Raw genomic sequence first — 21229 nt, 5'->3', positions numbered from 1 at the left:
AAAGATGATGACCCTCCACATATCTCTATATAAACAGTATGAGATTGTACACTGTCAATATGAACATAGCTCAACTACATTAATATTGAAATATTCTATATATATATATATAATCAAGTTGATGTTAAAAGTATGAATTTGAAATTATTTAAAACACCCTAACTTTCCTTTTGTGTAAAGGGCAATTATGGAAAGATGTAAATGGGAGATGAATACTTTGGGGACAAATTTCCTTATTTTGGAGAAAAAATATATGGAAGAAAAGTTATTCTTTTTGTTAATATAGCTGTTGCCTTGCAAAAAAGACCCTTTTCCAGCTATTAGATTACCCTATGTAGAAAATAGGCATTATATATAATAATCTCTTTTATAACATAAAGTATATACTATTCCTTCTCTAATTTCACTTTTAACCGTCTCCAATGTCGGTAAAAAAATGTCGTCGTTTTACTTATTTTAAACATTCGTGTCGTTTTCTGGTTGTTGTGTTATGTTTGTTTATCTAGTTTTCGTGTTTAAATTAAATTAATAAAAATACCCTTGAATTTTATAGGTTGGGAGAATATTTGTTAGCGGTGGGCTTGGGCTGTTACAAATTGTATTAGAGCCAGACACTGGGCAGTGTGAAGCTGAGCCCTGAAGGAGAGTGGACATTGGGCGTGCGCAAGAGTCTGAGGACGTTGAGCCCCGAAAGGGGAGTGGACGTCGAACAGTGTGCTAGCGAGGATGGTATTAGAGTCGGGCATTGGGCGTGTGCCAATAAGAAAGCTGAGCCCTGAAGGGGGGTGGACATTGGACGTGCGCAAGAGTCTGAGGACGTTGAACCCTGAAAGGGGGGTGGACGTCGAACAGTGTGCTAGCGAGGATGTTATTAGAGCCGGACACTGGGTAGTGTGCCAATAAGGAAGCTGAGCCCTGAAGGGGGGTGGACATTGGGCGTGCGCAAGAGTCCGAGGACGTTGAGTCCCAAAAGGGGGTGGATGTTGAATAGTGTGCTAGCGAGGATGGTATCAGAGCTGGACACTGGGCAGTGTGCCATATAAGGAAGCTGAGCCTTGAAGAGGGTAGACATTGGGCGCGCGCAAGAGTCCGAGGACGTTGAGCACTGAAAGGGGGGTGGACGTTGAACAGTGTGCTAGTGAGGATGGTATCAGAGCCAGACACCGGACAGTGTGCCAATAAGGAAGCTGATCCCTGAAGGGGGGTAGACATTGGGCGTGCGCAAGAGTCCGAGGACGTTGAGTCCCGAAAGGGGGGTGGACGTCGAACAGTGTACTTGCGAGGATGGTATTAGAGCCGGACACTGGGCAGTGTGCCAATAAGGAAGCTGAGCCCTGAAGGGGGGTGGACATTGGGCGTGCGCAAGAGTCTGAGAACGTTGAGTCCTGAAAGGGGGGTGGACGTCGAACAGTGTGCTAGCGAGGATGGTATTAGAGCCGAACATTAGGCAATGTGCCAATAAGGAAGTTGAGCCCTGAAGGGGGGTGGACATTGAGCGGGCGCAAGGGTCCGAGGACGTTGAGCCCCGAAAGGGGGGTGGACGTCGAACAGTGTGCTAGCGAGGATGGTATCAGAGCGGGACATTGGGCAGTGTGCCGATAAAGAAGCTGAGCCCTGAAGGGGGGTGGACATTGGGCATGCATAAGAGTCCGAGGATGTTGAGCCCCGAAAGGGGGGTGGATGTCGAATAGTGTGCTAGCGAGGATGGTATCAGAGCCGGACACTAGGCAGTGTGCCAATAAGAAAGTTGAGCCCTGAAGGGGGGTAGACATTGGGCGTGCGCAAGAGTCTGAGGACGTTGAGCCCCAAAAGGGGGGAGGGGTGGACGTCGAACAGTGTGCTAGCGAGGACACTGGATCTTGAAAGGAAGCAAATTGTGAGATCTCACATCGGTTGGAGAGGGAAATGAAACATTGTTTATAAGAGTGTGGAAATGAGCTTGAGCTGTTACACAAGCTCTATCACGAACTTGTCAGTATTAAACACTTGTAGAATTTACCCGATACAGCCCTAAAACTCTAGGGTTTTGGTAGGACGACGCCATAGCCCACTTGAAAGACCCTTTTGGTTGTGCTTTACACCTTCCCTATATAGACGTTTAGGATCCTCCCCCTTTGCCATTACAATAATAATATTCAAATTAGATACCTTTGGCAACTATACAAACATATGTAATGTAATATACTTTTATAAAGTTTTCATGTCCCCTAACTTTATATGAAGTGGGCATAATTTAGATTAATATATGATATAATATATGCTTTTTGTACTATATTATATTATTCCTTTTTAAACCATATACTATTCGTATTTGTTCTAATCCATTCAAACCCATGCCTCCAACGAGTCCAAAATTGAAAATCAAGAACATGGTTTTGTAGAGACAAATCCCGTTAAATTCATCGTTAACTTAATTAAGTTTTATGTCGACGGTAATTAAGTTTGGTGATTGGATCAATTAAATCCTCAAATTAATAATTGTATTAATTCAGATATGTTAGTCATAATTAATTAAAAAAAAAAGAATAAATAAAAATTTGAATAAACGAACTCGAGTATCCTTCCAACTGACTCTAAAATTTATGATTTAGTTGGGTTGGACTGGACTTATTATTTAATAAAAGTTTAAAAAAATGTTTGAATTCGACCCAACCTAGCTTAAAGTAGTCTTATTTCGAGCCGTTTTTAAAAATAAATATATTAATTTTTTTATAGTTTTTTATGTATTTTTTATTTTTAAAATTTTAAAATTTTCATATATATATAAATAAATGATAAAATGGTAAAAAATGTATTCTCTTTTCATCCAAATTAAATTAGATTTATTATTTTTTTACTTGAAATCACAATTAAAAACTCATACTATTTGTAGAAAATATATATATATATATATATATAAAATAATAATGAAGGCATGTTTTTAATTTTCACTTATTATTTATTTAAAAAAAAAATACAATGAACCTAGTTTTAAAAAGTCCCAAACATTATATAATTATAGTTTATTTTTTAAAAAAATAACAAAATAATTAAAATATTAATGGAGAAGTATGCGTCATGATCCTCGATTAAATTGAATAAAAACCTATAAAGTTAACACTTTAGTTTAAATTTTTTAATATATATATATATGTATATATTTGTCACCATTGAAATTAATATTGTAATAATCTAAACTTTATTGGGAAAGATTATAGAATCTAATTCATAGCTCAAAGAAAGGACTAACTCAAATGTTGATTATTATGCATTGTACCTTTCTTGACCATGTTAGTGCTTTCTTTTACTTAATTTTTTTTTTTAATTTTTAAGATCGAGGACACTGATTATTTTATTTGGAATTCGATCTGCTGTTGTTTGTTTTATATTTGTTTGGATATAGATAGGATATCGATTTTTTATCTACATCCCAGTTCGTTCGTTTGATTTGTGCTCGAGTCGGATGATGATTTTTTTTTTTAATCATGAATGGATCGTCGTTCCACTTTCGATTTCGTGAATTGAACTTTATAATTAAATAACTGTCTCAATTTTTATCATGAGTTGTGTTCAGCGATGATTAGGTTATATCGGAATAAGAACGATTTTGAATATAAGATGACTAAGAAATGTTTAAAAGAATTGAAAATCACTACCAATACATGCTGTAAGGACTCGTGTTGGTCTGTGTGGGATAGTTTTTACGCTTACAAGTGAGGAATGACTAACGTGACCATGTCTCGGGGAATGTCAGGGCCATACAGATTCCAAATCCTGATATGGGGGGACATTTTTTACTCTTAGAAGTGAAATATGAGTGATTAAAATTCATAACATTTTCTCGTGACATGACCAAATTTTCTACTTGTCATACTAAGAGCAAACCAACCCGAGTCCTTTTAGCCTACTTTATCATCACTCACATAATACAAAATTACTGTAAGTCAAACATGTTTAACTCTAGAGTTTTATTTATTAAACAAGGGCAAGAAAGCGGTATGCTTTGAGAACCGTGTGAATGGAGAGCGGGTAGAAGCGTAAATTTTGAAGAATGGATGGAGTAAACTCTATGGTAAATTTTGAAGGGTAAATCCATCCCATTCTTATTCAAATTTTAATTAAATATATTATTTGAAAATAAGAGAAAGCCCTATGAATTATATTTAAAATATTATATAAAGAAAATAATCATTAAATTAATAACTGCCTGGTAGTTTGATTAATAATTAATTCATAGTCAAAATATTTATATCACTACCATTTATAAATAATAATTAATCAAAATTAATATCCAAATTATTTCAATTTCCATTTTTGGTAACTATATTATATTTCTAACAATTTCTGTTCTTCACTTAAAATATATAAAATTTTTATATCATTTCAAAAAATATTTAAACAATGGTTCAACTCCAAGACCTTAATTCCCATCCTACCACCAACCAGGTATTTATTTATTTATTTTTTAAATATTCATATTAATTTTATTTCAATTAGTATATAATTTATATTTATTATTTATGTGAGAAAAATAAGGTGGAATCATTTTAAAAAAAATAATGGAAATTTGATTTAATATTTTTATTTGGAAATAAATGGAAAATGTGGATTTAATTCTTTTATTATTATTGATATTTTATCGCTTGTGGAGTGTTTATGGGTTAGGTTGGGTTGAATTAAGATTAAAAATTATATTGGAAGGTGTTAATTTTTTTTTAATTAAATAATAAATTGAGATTAGTTGGATTAACACGTATTTAACAGGCCCATTAGGTTGTTAAGAAAGGCCCAATAACCTATTGTGGCCCAGAGTTGTATCATCATCGTCCGGCCCGATTTATCGGCCCGTTATGACTTCCGTGAATCACGGTCCGTATATAATGGATTGTGGGGCCCATCTGTCACGACCTGGCACGATCATATTTGTCACGCTCCATTAAATCAAGTTTTTTTTTATATTTATTTTTTTATTATTATTTTTTAACATTTTTAATATATATATATATATATATATATATATTAAAATAAATAAATATCATAAATCATGGGAAGTGAGAAATCAATCTCAATGTATAATTTATAATTATTATAAATTCGGGTTAAATAGTGAAATTTCAATTATTTTAGTTATTAAAATTTTAAAATGTTTTTAAATTTTAATTTTAACAAATTAACAATGTAGCTTTTATCTGAAGTCAAATAAGTTAGAGTTGACTATTGGATAAATAGATTTAAAGTTGTTGACTAAAGTGGTCGGGATTTAAAAGTTTAAGGGCTAAAATAGTAATTTTGAAAATTAGTAAATTAAAACATAATCGTAGAACCAAAATAAATATTTTAAAAATTTTAAAAGTTGAAGGGCTAAAATGACATTAAAACACGTAATTCTTAACAAAATTAGAGGATGATGCCTAGTTGTCCCTAAAATTTAGTATATTTTTTTTTAGTCCCTAAAATTTAGTATATTTTTCTTTTANATATTTTTTTTTAGTCCCTAAAATTTAGTATATTTTTCTTTTATTCCCTAAATTTTAATATTTTACGTTTTTATACCTAATTTTCGAATTTGATTTTATTATAGTCCATAAATTTAAAAATTTATAGGAGTCATGAGTTTAATTTTTATTTAGTTCATAATTTTTAGGATTTTGTATATTTACCCCCTAATTTTGTGTTAATTAATTGAGATGTAATTAGTTAAAACTAATTAAAGTAATTAATAAAGATTTATGGGAGCAAAAATGTATAAAAACTAAATTAAAAAATAAGTAGAAAAATTAAAAAAAAAAATTATTTTTTTAGGTTTTTAATTAATTTGCCAAAGAAAGGAATGAAAAAATTGATTTAGAGCGATGTGGGAGTGCGACCATTTCAAAGCGGCCTTCTCGCGAAAACCCCAAGGCCAGGCAAATCTGTTCTCTCACAGGGGAGAGAGAGCGATGACGATGGCGATTCCGGGGAGCATTGTCGTCCTCCTTCTCCTTATGTTGCTTCTTCTCCTCCTCCTCTTCCTTCTCATTGCCTGCAAGCCATGGCGCTTCTTTTCCTTCTCTCGTTCTCGCACCATCAAGGTTCCCTCCCTGCTATCATTTTTCTCTCTATTCTCGTTTTTCTACGTTTCTCTTGTTCCTTTCCCTTAGCTTGATTTGTGTAACGGTGTCGATCGATTTCGTTTAGGTTGTAGAATTTGAATTCTTTTTGCGTCTGGTTTGGCAAATGTTGTTTGATTGATGGAGTTTTTAGTGGTTTTTTTGAGTTGGGGGGTTATTAAGTGATCAAGCTGTTGGGGGTTATTTGGATTATTTTTGGCTCTTTTTTTCTTTTTGGCTTGATGAGTTCGTTTCCGTGATGGGGGTTGATTTTGAATTGATGAGTGTTGATAGTTTGGCTCGAAGATTTTCATCCGTGGGCTTTTGTTTTGTAATTGTATCTCTTCTGGATTCTGCTAGAACGGCGATCTTCATCTGGAAAATGTTGGAGTGAACACTTGGAATCTATTGTTTGAAGACGATTTATGGTTCTTCTGTTGTGTATGGCTAATGGCTCTGTGCATGTGGCTTCCCTTAATGAGCTCCTTCCTTCGCGTCCTAATAGCTGGATTCAGCTCTCTAAAATATGATTTTTTTAAAACTGTTGTCACCGTAACCAGCATGTGTGCCTTCAAGCAACGTAATGGTAATTAATGACAACATGCTTTGGTTGACTTGATTTACCCTCATTATTTGGCATTTTTCTGGTGTGATTTAGATTTTTTTTTATTTTTTTTTTAATTTTTAAAAACATTTATGTGTTCAAGCCTTCAAAAATTTGTAAAAGATATAAGAAATGATATGGATATCATGCAATCGTGGTTGCTAGAGTCATATTTTTAGTTATATTATTGATTACAAGGATACCATCTTCTTGATTTTCCTTACATGTTGCAACCTCCTATGTTTTCTTTCAGGTTCCTGACCTTGAGAGACCCCTTGTCTCTGATGCTGCGGATGACACTCAAAGCCAAACCAATGAGCTTCCTAGAGATTATGATTTGGAGGGTGCACTCCAAACTGATGGACATTTTCGGTCCCCAAGATTGTACGGGCTGATTCATAAACAAAGATCGCCATCTTCATCGCCCCATTTAAGTCAGGGTATTTGACTCTGCTGTGTCAATGTCCTTTGAGCATCTTTCTCATTGTATATGGTTTATTGATTCTTCATTTTTTTTTTGGATAATGTATTCATTTCTCTCAGGTGATAGATCGTTTCCAGATGTAGTTCCCGATCATTTAGAAGTTATTTCAGTTGGTCAAACACTTAAACGAACTTACTTCGCAAACCAGATTCCAGAAATTCAAAAGCATTCAAAATTGAGCCCAGAATGTGATCAACTCCACGAAATTTCAAGTCAAGATGCCTCACATGAAAGTAATTTTTCATCTCATTCATTTATTCAGTGAGGCTATTTTTAAATGCAATGTTTGCGAGTATGTAAAACATACCTTCATATCTTTCTGTTAGAAGTGCAGGAAGTTACCTCACTTTGGAGGTTACCTCCGGTCCTTCTCGTGGGGTGCGTTATTCAATACATTCTGCAGACACGTCTAGGCTTCCGTTGACTCTTGGAAGAGTACCACCTAGTGATTTACAGCTGAAGGATTCCGAAGTCTCAGGGAAGCACGCCTTGATAAAATGGAATCTAAATGTAAATATTCCAATAGTGGTTCACCTCCTAATGACAATCTACATTTAAGTTTGTCTTTACTCATGTGTGTTCTGCTTATTACTACACTATTATGGTATGCAGAATATGAAATGGGAGCTTGTGGACTTGGGTAGCTTAAATGGGACTTTATTAAATTCTCAACCTATCAACAATCCTGATTCTGGAAGTAGACATTGGGGTGATCCAATTGAGCTTGTGAGTGGAGATGTTATAACTCTTGGTACAACCTCCAAAGTGTATGTAAGTTGACTTGCCCCTGTATTTGTTACTTAATATAGTAATTTCTCAATATAGCTGTAATCATCATGGGTTGGCTCAGAGTAGAAAACTGTAAAGATGTTTTTGAGGTCACGGGTTCAAACCATGAAGCCGCCTTTTTAAATATTACAAGTTTCTCAACACCTAATGTTGTAGAGTCATGTAACATTAGTTGAGATACACATAGGGAAACACAATCCTGCTTATAGAAGGAAAATGCCATTATAGTAGTATTTATTCTCGAGTATGAACTTTTGATTATTTGTGAAAAATTTCTTATCCGTTTCTATAAAAAGTCTGAAGAGATTAATATTTTTTTCATTGAGCGTATGGAGCTCTTTTCCAGGACCATTTGTACATACGTTTGACTATTAATTATTTTGGTTACATCAGAGCTAAGAAAGGCATATATACTACATTTGTACATACGTTTGACTATTATACCGTCTTTTGCTTCACTATTATTCTTACTTAAATGTTATGGATAACTCCTGCGAGATCTCAATATGGTTTGGTGCTTTTCTCGCCAAATTTCTTCTGCTCTTTAGAAACTTCTTGTAGGTCATCCCCTCAAACGTTTATAGGAAAATGCTACTAATGGGATAGCCAGGAGGTTTCAGGTGGAAATGAATTTCAGAATGTTTAAAGATACTTCTAGGAAATGTATGGATATTTGGACATCATAGACTTAATAGTCTCCCTGTCGAGCTCATTATGATTATTATTGTTTTTTTGTTTTGATAATGACAATTCTGCCTTGATTAACACCAACTGAAGGGACTTTTCATAATTCCCTGGGCTTTTCCTTGTTGATTCCTTAAATTGGTTCCATTATATTTCAGTTGGTAGGAGATTTTGATTTTGGCCTTTTAACCTTGATTTACCTAAAAGCATAGAGTTTTCATTTTTATGTCTGTGGGGGTACTACCAAGTGATCTTTGTTTGTGGCTTATATCATTAACTTAAAAGCATTCAACTTTTTTTTGGGTTGAGAGTTTCAGCATGGTTTAGGACTTAGCTTAATATTTTATCTATTTGGCAGGTTCATATAACATCTCAGATTGAGAATCATATTCCCTTTGGAGTTGGGTTGGCTTCAGATCCAATGGCTTTACGTCGAGGTGGAAAAAAGCATGCCATGGAAGATGTTTGCTATTATCAATGGCCTCTTGCTGGGGTTGATCAGGTTTTGGTGCTGGCAATTTGTGTATTTTTTTTTAGTTTACAACATGCATGCCAAAACAACTTAACTTGCGTGGACATTTATCTGGCAGTTTGGACTCTTTGGTGTCTGCGATGGACATAGTGGAGTAGGGGCCGCCAAATCTGCTAGCGAGTTAGTATATGTTTTCAACTTCAGTGTTGCTTATAACTGTTACTTTTGTGATCAACCTAAAAGAAACATGAAGATATTTAACATTTAAATGCCAGAAATCTTGGGAGACTTTCCAGAAACTTCAGTAAGGCATTCATGATGTACTCTTAGATAGAAAACGTAATGATTTTTTTTTCAAATTGTTCTCAGAATGGTTCTGCCAAGGGTGCATTTTATGGAAATGTAAAATTGACGAGTCACAGAAGTAAATGTAAAGTCTTCTGGAATTTGAATTTGTACATAGAGACAGTATGGCGTTTCTGTGCTGTTTGACTTTTTATGGGAAGAATTGCGCTCATATATTTGAAGACCTGTCATAGTTTCCTGTTAAGTTCCATGACAGATTGACTCGAGTGATGAGCTTTTACTCGCTACTATACTAATTGATAATATTTCTACTCTCTAGGATTCTTCCTGCGAAGGTTGCCACAATTCTATCTGATCCACTGAAAAGGGAGAGGGTAGTATCCCTTCGTGATGCTTCAGATGTTCTTAGACAAGCATTTTCTCAGACTGAAGCTTGCATGAATCACTATTATGAGGTTTCTTCACCTTCCCTTGAATTTATTTTTAGTATTTCAGAGCTTAATATGTATTTTCTCTTAAGTTCTTTATTCTTGTCCCAAATATTGTTTATCAATAGAAGCATGACGCAGGGTGCATAGACACTGTAGCAATATTTATTTTGTCTTAAGTTCTTTATTCTTATCCCAAATATTGTTTATCAAATAAGCATGACACAGGGTGCCTAGACACTGCAGCAATGCCCTTTTCAAGGATTTCTACCTGTACATGACAAGAATACATCGTTCGAACTAATGCTATTTAAAATTTATATGTAATATGATGAATTTGTGATAAATGGAATTTTATGAATGATATATATATTTTTTATTAGAAATAGAATCTCTTTCTCTGTATGCACAAAGGGGTTATTATTATACTTTTTTTTATAAAAAAAACACTGTTAGTATCGTTGTTGGCTTCTGCAATGCTCTTTTCAAGGATTTTCTATCTGTACATGACAAGTGTACATCGTTCGAACTAATGCTATTTAAATGTAATTTTGTTTAATATGATGAGTTTATGTGAAGTGAAATTTTATGAATAATATATATATATATATATATATATATTAGAAATAGAATCTCTTTCTCTGTATGCACAAATGGGTTACTAAAAAACTTTATTAGTATCGTTGTCCGCAGCAATGCCCTTTCAAGGATTTTCTACCCGTACATGACAAGAATACGTCGTTCAAAATAATGCTATTGAAAAATAATTTTGTGTAATATGATGAATTTATGTGAGGAATGAAATTTTATGAATGCTACATATATATTTGAACTTTGTTAGTATCGTTGTTGGCAACAAATGTTTTAGTATTAATGGCTCTAATCATTTTCTTCCCAGGGTTGTACTGCCACGGTGCTCTTAGTATGGACTGATAGTGATGAAAATTACTTTGTGCAATGTGCGAATGTTGGGGACTCTGCTTGTGTTCTGAAGTATGTGTTTATAATTTTATTTGTTTACTTATTGGGTTATCAGAATGCGAGTATCCATTGAATNAAAAAAAAAAAAAAAAAAAAAAAAAAAAAAAAAAACGAACAATGAAGGATCTTAAGAGGACATCTTATAGGTACTTGAAAGGATCTTAAGTTGCTTCTGTTGTGAGGTAGAAGATTATGGCTTTTCTTTTAGCAGAAATGCAGTTCCAATGAGCTCTTGACCACTTCATTCAAAACAAAAGGAAAAAAGTTAGTTTTTGACCGTTCGTGGATAAAGTTTTCTTTACCTATTGTTGCTGTCTTTTACTTTTGTTTCAGTGTTCATGGGAAGCGGATGAAGATGACAGAAGATCACAGAATAACTAGCATTTCAGAAAGACAACGAATAGAACAAGCAGGAGAACCACTGAAAGAGGGGGAGACTCGTTTATGTGGTAACGGAAAATTCGTCCTTCACATTAACGAATAGTTATTTTTGAATGTTAGCCATGTTTCTCACACTACAACACAAATTCTTCGTGGGAAACAATGAACAATCGCACTCTTTATTAACACCAATCGAGGAGAATATTTATTTTTGAATGTTAGCCATGTTTCTCACACTACAACACAGATTCTTCGTGGGAAACGATTGCACTCTTCTCACACTACAACACAGATTCTTCGTGGGAAACGATTGCACTCTTTATTAACACCAATCGAGAAGAGATTACAAGACTCTTGTAGAATACTACTACTACACTTTGCTACTTGAGATTTCTTGGAATTAAAATTTTGGTAGGGTAGAGGGGTGTTTATAGTAGAGGCTACCGCTGGCTAATTGGTATATTTGTCTTTTGCTTCTCTCTATATGCATGTGCTTTAGCATAATCTTTGAATCCTGAAAGAGAAAGGGATTCGTTTTGCTTATGCTTATGTGCTTGCTTATTGGATTGAGTGCGGGTTAGATGCTTCTAACCGAACCGCTCTTTGCTTCACCCTATGGATTATAGAAGTTAACATTCTTCTGGAAACCATGATTTCGTTAGTGTTTCGGAAAAAGGGAAATTGAGTACAATTTATTCCTAAAATATCTAAATCCTTTTCTTAAAATACCTAAATCATTAACACGTCTTGCCTCCCTCCGTGACTCAGGCTTGAACCTTGCTAGGATGCTCGGAGACAAGTTCCTTAAACAACAAGACCCTCGTTTCAGTTCCGAACCTTATATCAGTGAAGTCGTCCATATAGATCAAGGAAGCAAAGCTTTTGCAGTGATGGCAAGGTGATTTTTACTTGCGATCATCATCAATTCACCCCACCTCTTTCTGCTCATATTAAATCTCAAATTTACCTCATGATTCTGCAACAATCACAGCGATGGCTTCTGGGATGTGATTAGCATGAAGAAGGCAATCCAGCTGGTGCATCAGGTACCATTTTTCTTTCCCCTTTGTTCTTGAAATGTGTCTTGATTGTGACTGTAAATTGCTGCTGCTGCTGCTGCTGCTGCTGCTACTGCTACACAGGCCAGGGAGAGATACTCCGGAGGTGCAGAAAACTCAGCGGAGAAGGTTGCCAATTTTTTGTTGGGGGAGGCTAGAACACTGCGTACAAAAGATAATACATCCATAATTTTCTTAGATTTTGAGGTTTCTCATAGAATCACTTGTAAAGTTGAACCATGATAATTAATTATGTATTACAGATGTTATATGCCACTGTTGTAGTAATGGTTATGTCAAATCCATCATTTTTTTAAATTCCTTTTTTTTTTTTTTACTGTATATTATCGATAATATATATTAATTAATTTCACATATTATTGTACTTAATGTCTGAAAATAAATTATTAATACAAGTTTGATATATATGTATTTGAAAACGAGAGAAATAATCCGAACCCGTATGCATTATCGTATGCATAATCTAATGATTATGACCAAAATAAAAAAAAATTTGTTTCTAAATTGGTGAACATGCATTATCGTAACTATATATTGTATGCTTTGACCTTAACCTCTCATCAATTTAATCATTTCTTGGTCGTGAATATCTGAATAGGACAAATCGCCCCGTGGTTTGTTTCGAAATAAAACAATTAGGCTCGTTGAACTAGAATGGGTATTATCCATATAGGGGATATTTCAATGATTCGTTATTGTAACATATAGCAACAATCATCATTTGATCCAATAGCGAACAAATTTGAATTTGATAAATACGGATAACTCTCGGATGGAGTATTAGAACGGAAAGATCCATTTACGAAGCATAATTTGCATAATTTTTATTCACACAATACCAACAACTTTGTAAATTTAGCGTGTTAGAGATTACAATAAATATCGGGGTCGGGTGTCGGGTTTGAAATTTTTATAAAAGTATTTTAATAAAAAAAAAAAAAGATATTGAAAGTAAATAAAATAAAAATAAAAAATAAAAATGGGAAATGATTGGATATTTGAAGGGTATTATCGACATTTCAAATAGGAGGAAGAGGGCTGTTTGGTTACGGAAGAGGGGAGTAGGGGAAGGAGGCGAGGCGCCTGGCAAAGAACACACAGAAGAAGGAAGAAGGCGGAAAAAAAGGATTTTAATTTAATTTTCTCAAAAAAATTCAATTTTAATTCTTCAAATTAGGCGTCAAATATAAATAACCCCTTCTTCTTCCTTCTCTCCCGCCATGAATATGGCGCATTTCGACACCGACCTCCCTCCTCTCGACCACCTTCACTCCACCAGATCCCTCATCTCTGCTCTCAATTTACTCTCCCGGAATCTCCCTCTTCCTCCCGACCTCTTTGAAGCTGTTTCTTCCATTTACTCCGCTCCTCCGGATCAAGATCCCGCTGCTCTCAGTGATTCGGTATTGATTCTCGATTCCCTTTTGCTTCTCTACTTCTCCGCCTCTTGCTTTAGGGTTTTCTCTGCTTTGTTCGATTTTTTTTGGAGTTCTGGTGATTTGTAATTTTAGTTCTACTTCCCTTTTCTGGATTTTTTTTAAACTTATTTGTCGGCTATTGTTAGTTTTGTGTGGTGGCTTAATCGATGCTGGATGGTAATTGTGAAGGTTTGGATTTTTTTTTTAAAATTGTTTAAATAGATCATGGTTGAGCTAATGTTGCTAATTTATAGGAAGGTGACGGTCTAGGTTCTTCTAGAACTAATGTAGAAACAAACTTCTGTGTGTGGAGTTGTGCTACAGCGTTTTGAATCTTGTCTTCTTGTTCCTGGTACAGGATGAGCTTGGAGATTCTGTTCAAGAAGATCTATTGAGTGACCTTGGAGATGCTTTGGCTAAGCAACGTTCAAATTTTGAATCTGGTTCTGGGTTGGAACAATTGAGAGAAGAACGTTATCGAGGTCAAATACAATGGCGGTTGAATGATCTAGAAGGTAGTTGGGTTAAAATTTGAGATATTGAACTTTTCTTCTGGCTCTGTTCTGTAGGTCATTGCTCTTTCTGCCGGAATCAGAAACTAGCATAATGTTAATTATGACTTGAGTAAAAAAAAAAAAAAAACCTGTGAATAGAAGCACTACATTATGTGTTGTGCTGCATTAGCGGTTATGACTTGTACTGCTATATGCTACTCCCAAATTACTCTATTTTGGTGCTGGGCGCTGTCTTTATACGTTTGCATTTGGTTAAGGGTTCGTTAAATAGCTCATTGATTGTTACTTATTCATTTAAAATCTTGAACCAGAATTACCTTCAAGTAGAGGGGAAGACTTACAGACGAAGTGCTTGCTTGAACTGTATGGATTAAAGGTAATCTTGCTATAGAAAATATTCTTCACGTTTGTTTTGATTGTTTATAAAATGTTGATTCATCTTCGTTTAGTGTTAAATTTTTTTAAAAGTTATTTTCTTAAAATTTTTCTTAAATACTAGAACAGAAAGTTTCCATATTGGCTATTAAATGGTTGCATAGCTTGAGTATTGACATTCTGTTGATGATGATAAATAGATGTGCCTGTACACATTTTCTTTTGGTACTGATTGATGATCGCCATTTCATGGCAGTTACTAGATTTGCAAAAAAAGGTACGATCTGATGTGAGTTCAGAGTACTGGCTTCAAGCAACTTGTGCATACCCAGACAAACAATTATTTGATTGGGGCATGATGCGATTGCACCGTCCACCATATGGTGTAGGAGATGCTTTTGCCATGGAAGCTGATGATCAACTGCGAAAGAAGCGGGATGCTGAGGTTATTTTCCTCTGATGATCATTTCTGTTTTCCTTTCATGTTCCACTGAATATTTGACTCCATGCACTGTGTGAGATACACAAATCATATTATTAGATTGTTACTTGAATAGAACTGTTACTCTACTGGTTAATTTTTCGCTATCAAAAGGCAATTAAAAAGGCGTATGCAACTTGAAGGGATGTGAAATTTAGGATTCAGTATAGGGCTTCTTTGAAGAATGCCAACTTGAAGAATTTTTGTGACTATATGACCTTGGGTTGATGCCCTTTTCTATCACCTTTCCATATTTGTTCTTATGAAACATCACTTCTTATCCACCCCCAAAAAAAAAAAAAATCTCCAACAGGTGCTCTTGCGAACTTTGAGGATTATGAAAAAGTGTTAGCTCAAGAAACTATTATGAAAAATATATGACTTTGTGTAAGAAAAAGGAAAAGATATATAATCTCCAATGAAATTGCTTGTTGTATGCTCTATTAAAATAGAAGAAACCTGTTTTTGCAGAGGACATCAAGGTTAGAAGAGGAGGAGAAAAACCAAATCGAAACTAGGAAAAGAAAGTTTTTTGCTGAGATACTAAATGCTGTTCGTGAATTCCATTTACAAATTCAAGCTTCTGTAAAACGTCGGAAACAGAGAAATGACGGAGTTCAGGTATTGCCTATTTAAATTCTGTCCTTTTCTTAATTTTGATTTTGCAAGGAGGAGATTTTCATATTAGGAACTGTGCTTTAAATTCTGATACAAATAGACTGTGGAGCATTTTACTTGTGCTAGAAGGGAGGGATAGTTATGGTTGGCTGGCTAGTTAGGGGTTAGGACAATGAACTGAGCTTGTTGTGCACTTACAATGAGTGGCTGTTATCGGTAGATGGAGTAAGCTGAGAAGAAGGCAGGGTGTACATTGTAGAAAAAGGAAGCCAAACTTCACCTATGCTCGAGATTTTTGTAACTCATTCTTTTCAATAAACTAATACTTCAGTTCTACTTCTATCAGTTTACAATTATGGAAGCTTAGCAATACCGTTTTCTGTTCTTGGAGTGAAAAGAAATTATGAATGATTTAGAAAATTTGTTAGGTCTACATTCTTTCAATTACCTTGCCCTTGAAAAATAATTTTATCACGTGATATTTGGACAGGCATGGCATGGAAGACAAAGACAACGTGCTACCAGGGCAGAAAAACTGAGGTTCCAAGCACTAAAGGCAGATGATCAAGAAGCTTACATGAGATTGGTTAAGGAGAGCAAGAATGAACGATTAACAACACTTCTTGAAGAAACAAACAAACTACTTGTTAACTTGGGTGCTGCTGTTCAAAGACAGAAAGATTCTAAACTCTCTGATGGCATTGAGACCTTGGATGAATCGGATGTTGATTTACAGGAATTGGATTCTTCAAAGAATGCAACCCCTCAAGAACTACTCATGGATGAAGATTTAGACGCCACTGATTCTGACCGCAATTATGAAAGTGGTGATTTGCTTGAAGGACAGCGACAATATAACTCTGCCATTCATGCAATTCAGGAAAAGGTACCCAAGAACTTCATATGTATTGCATTGCTTTTTCAAAGTTGAATCCATTTTTTCTGGTCTATACTTATTTCCAAAGAGTTTTATAAGAACTTAGAATCAAATGACTATAATTCTGCATGTACTGAACTGTTAAAACATTCTACGAACCGGGAAGTCTGACTAAAAATTCAATTTATAGGTCACTGAGCAGCCTTCCATGCTACAAGGAGGAGAATTGAGGCCCTACCAAATAGAAGGACTTCAGTGGATGCTTTCATTATTCAATAACAATTTAAATGGAATATTGGCTGATGAAATGGGACTCGGAAAAACTATACAAACGATCTCATTGATTGCTTACCTCATGGAATACAAGGATGTGACTGGACCTCATTTAATAGTTGCTCCCAAGGCTGTACTTCCAAACTGGATTCATGAATTTACAACATGGGCCCCGAGGTACGGAAGAACATTACCCTCAGTTCCCTAGCACATTCTTTTCATTCTCTCTGCTTTACGTATCTGTCTTTGTAGTTGTTAAATATGCAATATTCAGATTGGAATGACAAATTTTTTTCCTAGAGATATGCACATGTTTATATTCAGAATAGATTCACATTGGAATCGTTCTTGTTTTTGTTTCTTATCCAGTATCGCTGCTGTTCTTTACGATGGGCGTCAGGAGGAGAGAAAGGCTATAAAGGAGGAGCTATTGAGTGAAGGAAAATTTAGTGTCTTGATTACACATTATGATCTCATTATGAGAGATAAATCATTTTTGAAGAAAATACACTGGTATTATATGATTGTTGATGAAGGCCATCGGCTGAAAAATCGTGATTGTGCTCTTGCACAAACACTTGCAGGGTATGATACTAATTCCTGAGATGCCTTTTTTCTCGTAGTTTCAAATACTATTTCGTATCTGAGCTTAAAATATATTCAAGTAACGTATGTTAAGGTCTTTTTTTTTTCTCTCTGTGATATACACTTTTTTCTGAGAGAGCTTGTCAAGTTAGTTCGTTTTTAACTGTAGGAGATACTTTTCTCAAAATCGTGCCTTAATGTTAAATCTTTACCCTTCACGTATTAAAATAGAAATTGGAGTTTTATGTATTTGAAACATTTCCTGTGCAGCTACTTTTCTCAAAATCATGCCTTAATGCTCCTTCAAATCTTTATCCATTATGCATTAAAATATAGAGTTCGGAGCTTTACATATTTGAAACATTTCCTTGTTTGCAGCTACCAGATCAAACGTAGACTTCTTTTAACTGGTACACCTATCCAGAACAGTTTGCAGGAATTATGGTCCCTGCTTAATTTTCTCCTGCCGCATATATTTAATTCTGTCCAGAATTTCCAGGAGTGGTTCAATGCACCATTTGCAGATCGGAGTGATGTTACACTGACAGATGAAGAAGAGCTATTGATCATTCGTCGTCTGCATCATGTGGGCATTGTCTATTCGCTCCTCCACGTTTGAGTTAATATTTTCTTTTTCTTCTTTTCGTCTGCCTTTCTGATATATTTCTCTTTAGGTTATTAGGCCATTCATATTGAGGCGAAAAAAGGACGAGGTGGAAAAGTATCTACCTGAAAAGTCACAAGTCATACTAAAATGTGATATGTCAGAATGGCAGAAAGTATACTATCAACAAGTAACTTCTATTGGCAGAGTTGACACGGGTATGCTGCTCATGAAACTTGCTATATATTTTGATTTGAATATGTTGTTGTCCTTCTGAACTTAGTTACCTTAAATTCTTTTACTGCATTAGTTAACAGCTATTTGCTTGGCAGGTTCTGGCAAATCGAAGTCCCTACAAAATTTAACGATGCAGCTGAGAAAGTGTTGTAATCATCCATATCTTTTTGTTTTGGGAGATTATAATATTTGGCGCAAGGAGGAGATCGTCAGAGCTTCTGGGAAATTTGAACTACTTGATCGTCTGCTCCCGAAGCTACATAGAACTGGGCATAGAGTCCTGCTTTTCTCCCAAATGACTCGTCTTATGGACGTTCTTGAAATTTATCTTCAACTCCATGAGTTTAGATATCTCCGACTTGATGGTTCGACAAAAACTGAAGAAAGAGGGTCTCTAGTGAAGCAATTTAATGCTCCGGACTCCCCGTTTTTCATGTTTCTCTTGAGTACTCGTGCGGGTGGTTTAGGTTTGAACTTACAGACTGCAGATACTGTTATTATCTTTGACAGTGATTGGAATCCTCAAATGGACCAACAGGCAGAGGATCGAGCTCACCGTATCGGACAAAAGAAGGAAGTAAGGGTGTTTGTTCTGGTTAGTGTTGGATCAGTTGAAGAGGTTATCCTGGAGCGTGCAAAACAGAAGATGGGGATTGATGCCAAGGTTATCCAAGCTGGACTTTTCAACACAACTTCAACAGGTTTGTTATTTCTATATATAATAACCATGAATACTATGATGCCGTTTGGTTCAAAACTAGTGCTTGGATCCTTTATTTTAGTTTGTTCTTGAGAGGTTCGAATATACGACATTTTCTCGAGAACTCCGTCCCTTAGCTCTCAAATTTCCACCCTTAGTTTCTTGATGGCTTATTTACACTGCCTTCAGCTTTTCTATTATTGGTTTTCCATTCACTTTGATTCTCCCTCCGTTTGTCTCTTCCAGCTCAAGACCGAAGAGAGATGTTGGAGGAGATTATGCGCAGAGGAACGAGTGCACTTGGCACTGACGTGCCAAGTGAGAGAGAAATCAATCGCCTTGCAGCTCGATCAGACGAAGAATTCTGGCTTTTCGAGAAAATGGACGAAGAAAGAAGACAGAAGGAGAAATATAGATCTCGTTTGATGGAAGAACACGAGGTACCTGAGTGGGTATACTCGGTACCCGACGGTAACGAAGAGAAGAACAAGGGTTCGGAAATTCTCAGTGTCGCTGGAAAACGAAGAAGAAAGGAGGTGGTTTATGCTGATACACTGAGTGATTTGCAGTGGATGAAAGCTGTGGAGAATGGAGAAATTCCAAACCTTTCTATGAAAGCAAATAGAAGAGAGACTCCCTCACGTGAAGGCAGTGTATCAACCAGCAATATTGTCAGCTCAAGAGCAGAGGATAAGCTGATAGAATACGATGATAACGTGCCTGTAACGAGCGAGGGAACAAGCGAAGACAATTCAGGTTTAGAACCAACCCCAAAGAGACAAAAGTCCGAAGGGGGGGTAAGTATTAGAAAACACGAAATCTTGGCCGAATCAGGAAGCGAATGGAGTCGATGCGTAATAACATGGAAAACACACAAGAAGAAGCGATCGAGCTATGTCCAAGGCTCCACAGATTCTAGACATAACTCCAATGGAAGAGGAAACGGATGGGCTTGATTATAGAGTCGAAACGTCAAGGGAGACCCCGTAAATCGGAAAAGAGTGCCATTACTTCAGCTTCCTTCTGAGTTCAGCTCAGGAATTACAGATTTATCAGCTGCTGATTGAGTGGAAGTTCTGAAGGAGAAGAAATGAATAACAGTGTGATCCTTTTAAAGCACAATGGCCAACTTCCATCCATTCAATGTGTTTGTAAAACTTGTGGTGTTTTGTAGGTGTAGTAGACATATTGATATGCATACTGTTCTCTGTCCACTGTTCTACTGTTCTATATAAAGCCTCTTCATTAATTGTAGGCTTTGACCTGAAATGCTTAGAAAATCTTCCCATTTTTCCACAATTGCATTAAAGCTTCTTTCAAAGGTGAAAAAAAAGGCCCGATATGGTCTCATATATATCTCTCCTCGGCTCTTCGAACCAAGTTCGAGATATGAAGTTTGGTTATGACGAAGATGGGTTTCGAGAGAACAAATGCTTGATCATAAAGGCACAAGTCAAATTATTATCTTAGTCATAAAGGTGGCAAGACAATTACTTTCACATCTCTCTCCATTTTTGGACCGTTGCATGATCAACTTGACTGCGCCCATTTCTCTTTTGATTTGAAGACGGGCGTTGCGTTTGAAAGGCATGGTTTTCAGTATGTCTCCAGATAGGGTCCCACTAGTCTGGCTAGCTAGTGAGTGGTTCTCTTGAGCGAGAAGCGGGTATCTCCTGCAACGCAAGTTGCATTGTTTGTCAACTATCTGAGAAGCAAAAGATTCAGAGCTCAGGCTGAAAATACATGCATAGATAGTGGTCTAATGACAAGGGCCGAGGGAGCTCGGGATGGAGCCGTATGACTATAATTTTTAAATTATCTAATATGTATTTTAATTTCAATTTTGTATCGATAAATACTTGACATATTCAACATTTTTTAATAAATTTTTTTTTTTTTTTTTTTAACGTAGATACAAAATAAAATTTTTACCCAACTTATTAAATACAAAATTTAAAATAAAATAAAATAAAAACCATTTTTAGAATTTAATAATTTATTTAAATACAATTTTTATGATATCAAATTTTAAAATAAAATAAAATAAAAACCATTTTTAGAATTTAATAATTTATTTAAATACAATTTTTATGATATCAAATTAAATCTATGCGGAAACGACTAATTTAACATAAAACAAAAATTAAAAATATAATAACATTAACGGCCATGTCTGACCTGACTCATGATTTCCCGCGTTGATGAAATGGATACTCAAATGAATTCCTTCCTCTTCCCCAACTCCGGCATCAGACTCCGCCGCCGTCCCT

The 21229-nt window shown here is 35.5% G+C and overlaps 2 protein-coding genes across 2 annotated transcripts; both read left to right on the top strand.

Moving 5' to 3' along the window:
• Positions 1–5819: 5819 nt before the first annotated feature.
• Positions 5820–12576, top strand: LOC111807514 (protein phosphatase 2C 70-like). The gene is made up of 13 exons (XM_023693261.1): positions 5820–6050; positions 6926–7112; positions 7216–7389; positions 7491–7666; positions 7769–7927; positions 8988–9131; positions 9220–9281; positions 9727–9862; positions 10734–10828; positions 11150–11265; positions 11966–12095; positions 12189–12243; positions 12340–12576. Exons 1-13 carry the CDS (start codon positions 5832–5834, stop codon positions 12496–12498), a joined length of 1812 nt encoding a protein of 603 aa, XP_023549029.1. The 5' UTR covers positions 5820–5831; the 3' UTR covers positions 12499–12576.
• A 769-nt stretch (positions 12577–13345) lies between these two features.
• On the top strand, positions 13346–20255 carry LOC111807047 (probable ATP-dependent DNA helicase CHR12). Its single transcript, XM_023692620.1, has 12 exons — positions 13346–13679; positions 14053–14209; positions 14521–14585; positions 14841–15029; positions 15537–15686; positions 16174–16569; positions 16751–17010; positions 17203–17418; positions 17797–18004; positions 18093–18240; positions 18355–18960; positions 19206–20255. Exons 1-12 carry the CDS (start codon positions 13497–13499, stop codon positions 19913–19915), a joined length of 3288 nt encoding a protein of 1095 aa, XP_023548388.1. The 5' UTR covers positions 13346–13496; the 3' UTR covers positions 19916–20255.
• The last annotated feature ends 974 nt before the right edge of the window (positions 20256–21229 follow it).

Source organism: Cucurbita pepo, chromosome LG12 (assembly GCF_002806865.2).
Source record: "Cucurbita pepo subsp. pepo cultivar mu-cu-16 chromosome LG12, ASM280686v2, whole genome shotgun sequence".
NCBI lineage: Eukaryota > Viridiplantae > Streptophyta > Magnoliopsida > Cucurbitales > Cucurbitaceae > Cucurbita > Cucurbita pepo.
This window is presented reverse-complemented; position numbering and strand designations above follow the sequence as displayed.

Excerpts from the sequence above, each read along its gene's own strand:
- LOC111807514 (XM_023693261.1), top strand. The coding sequence starts at position 5,832 with ATGTGGGAGTGCGACCATTTCAAAGCGGCCTTCTCGCGAAAACCCCAA. Across the intron at positions 9,282-9,726 it reads GCCGCCAAATCTGCTAGCGA|GATTCTTCCTGCGAAGGTTG; the intron begins GTTAGTATATGT and ends TCTACTCTCTAG. Across the intron at positions 9,863-10,733 it reads GCATGAATCACTATTATGAG|GGTTGTACTGCCACGGTGCT; the intron begins GTTTCTTCACCT and ends TTTTCTTCCCAG.
- LOC111807047 (XM_023692620.1), top strand. The coding sequence starts at position 13,497 with ATGAATATGGCGCATTTCGACACCGACCTCCCTCCTCTCGACCACCTT. Across the intron at positions 18,005-18,092 it reads TCATTCGTCGTCTGCATCAT|GTTATTAGGCCATTCATATT; the intron begins GTGGGCATTGTC and ends ATTTCTCTTTAG. Across the intron at positions 18,961-19,205 it reads TTTCAACACAACTTCAACAG|CTCAAGACCGAAGAGAGATG; the intron begins GTTTGTTATTTC and ends TGTCTCTTCCAG.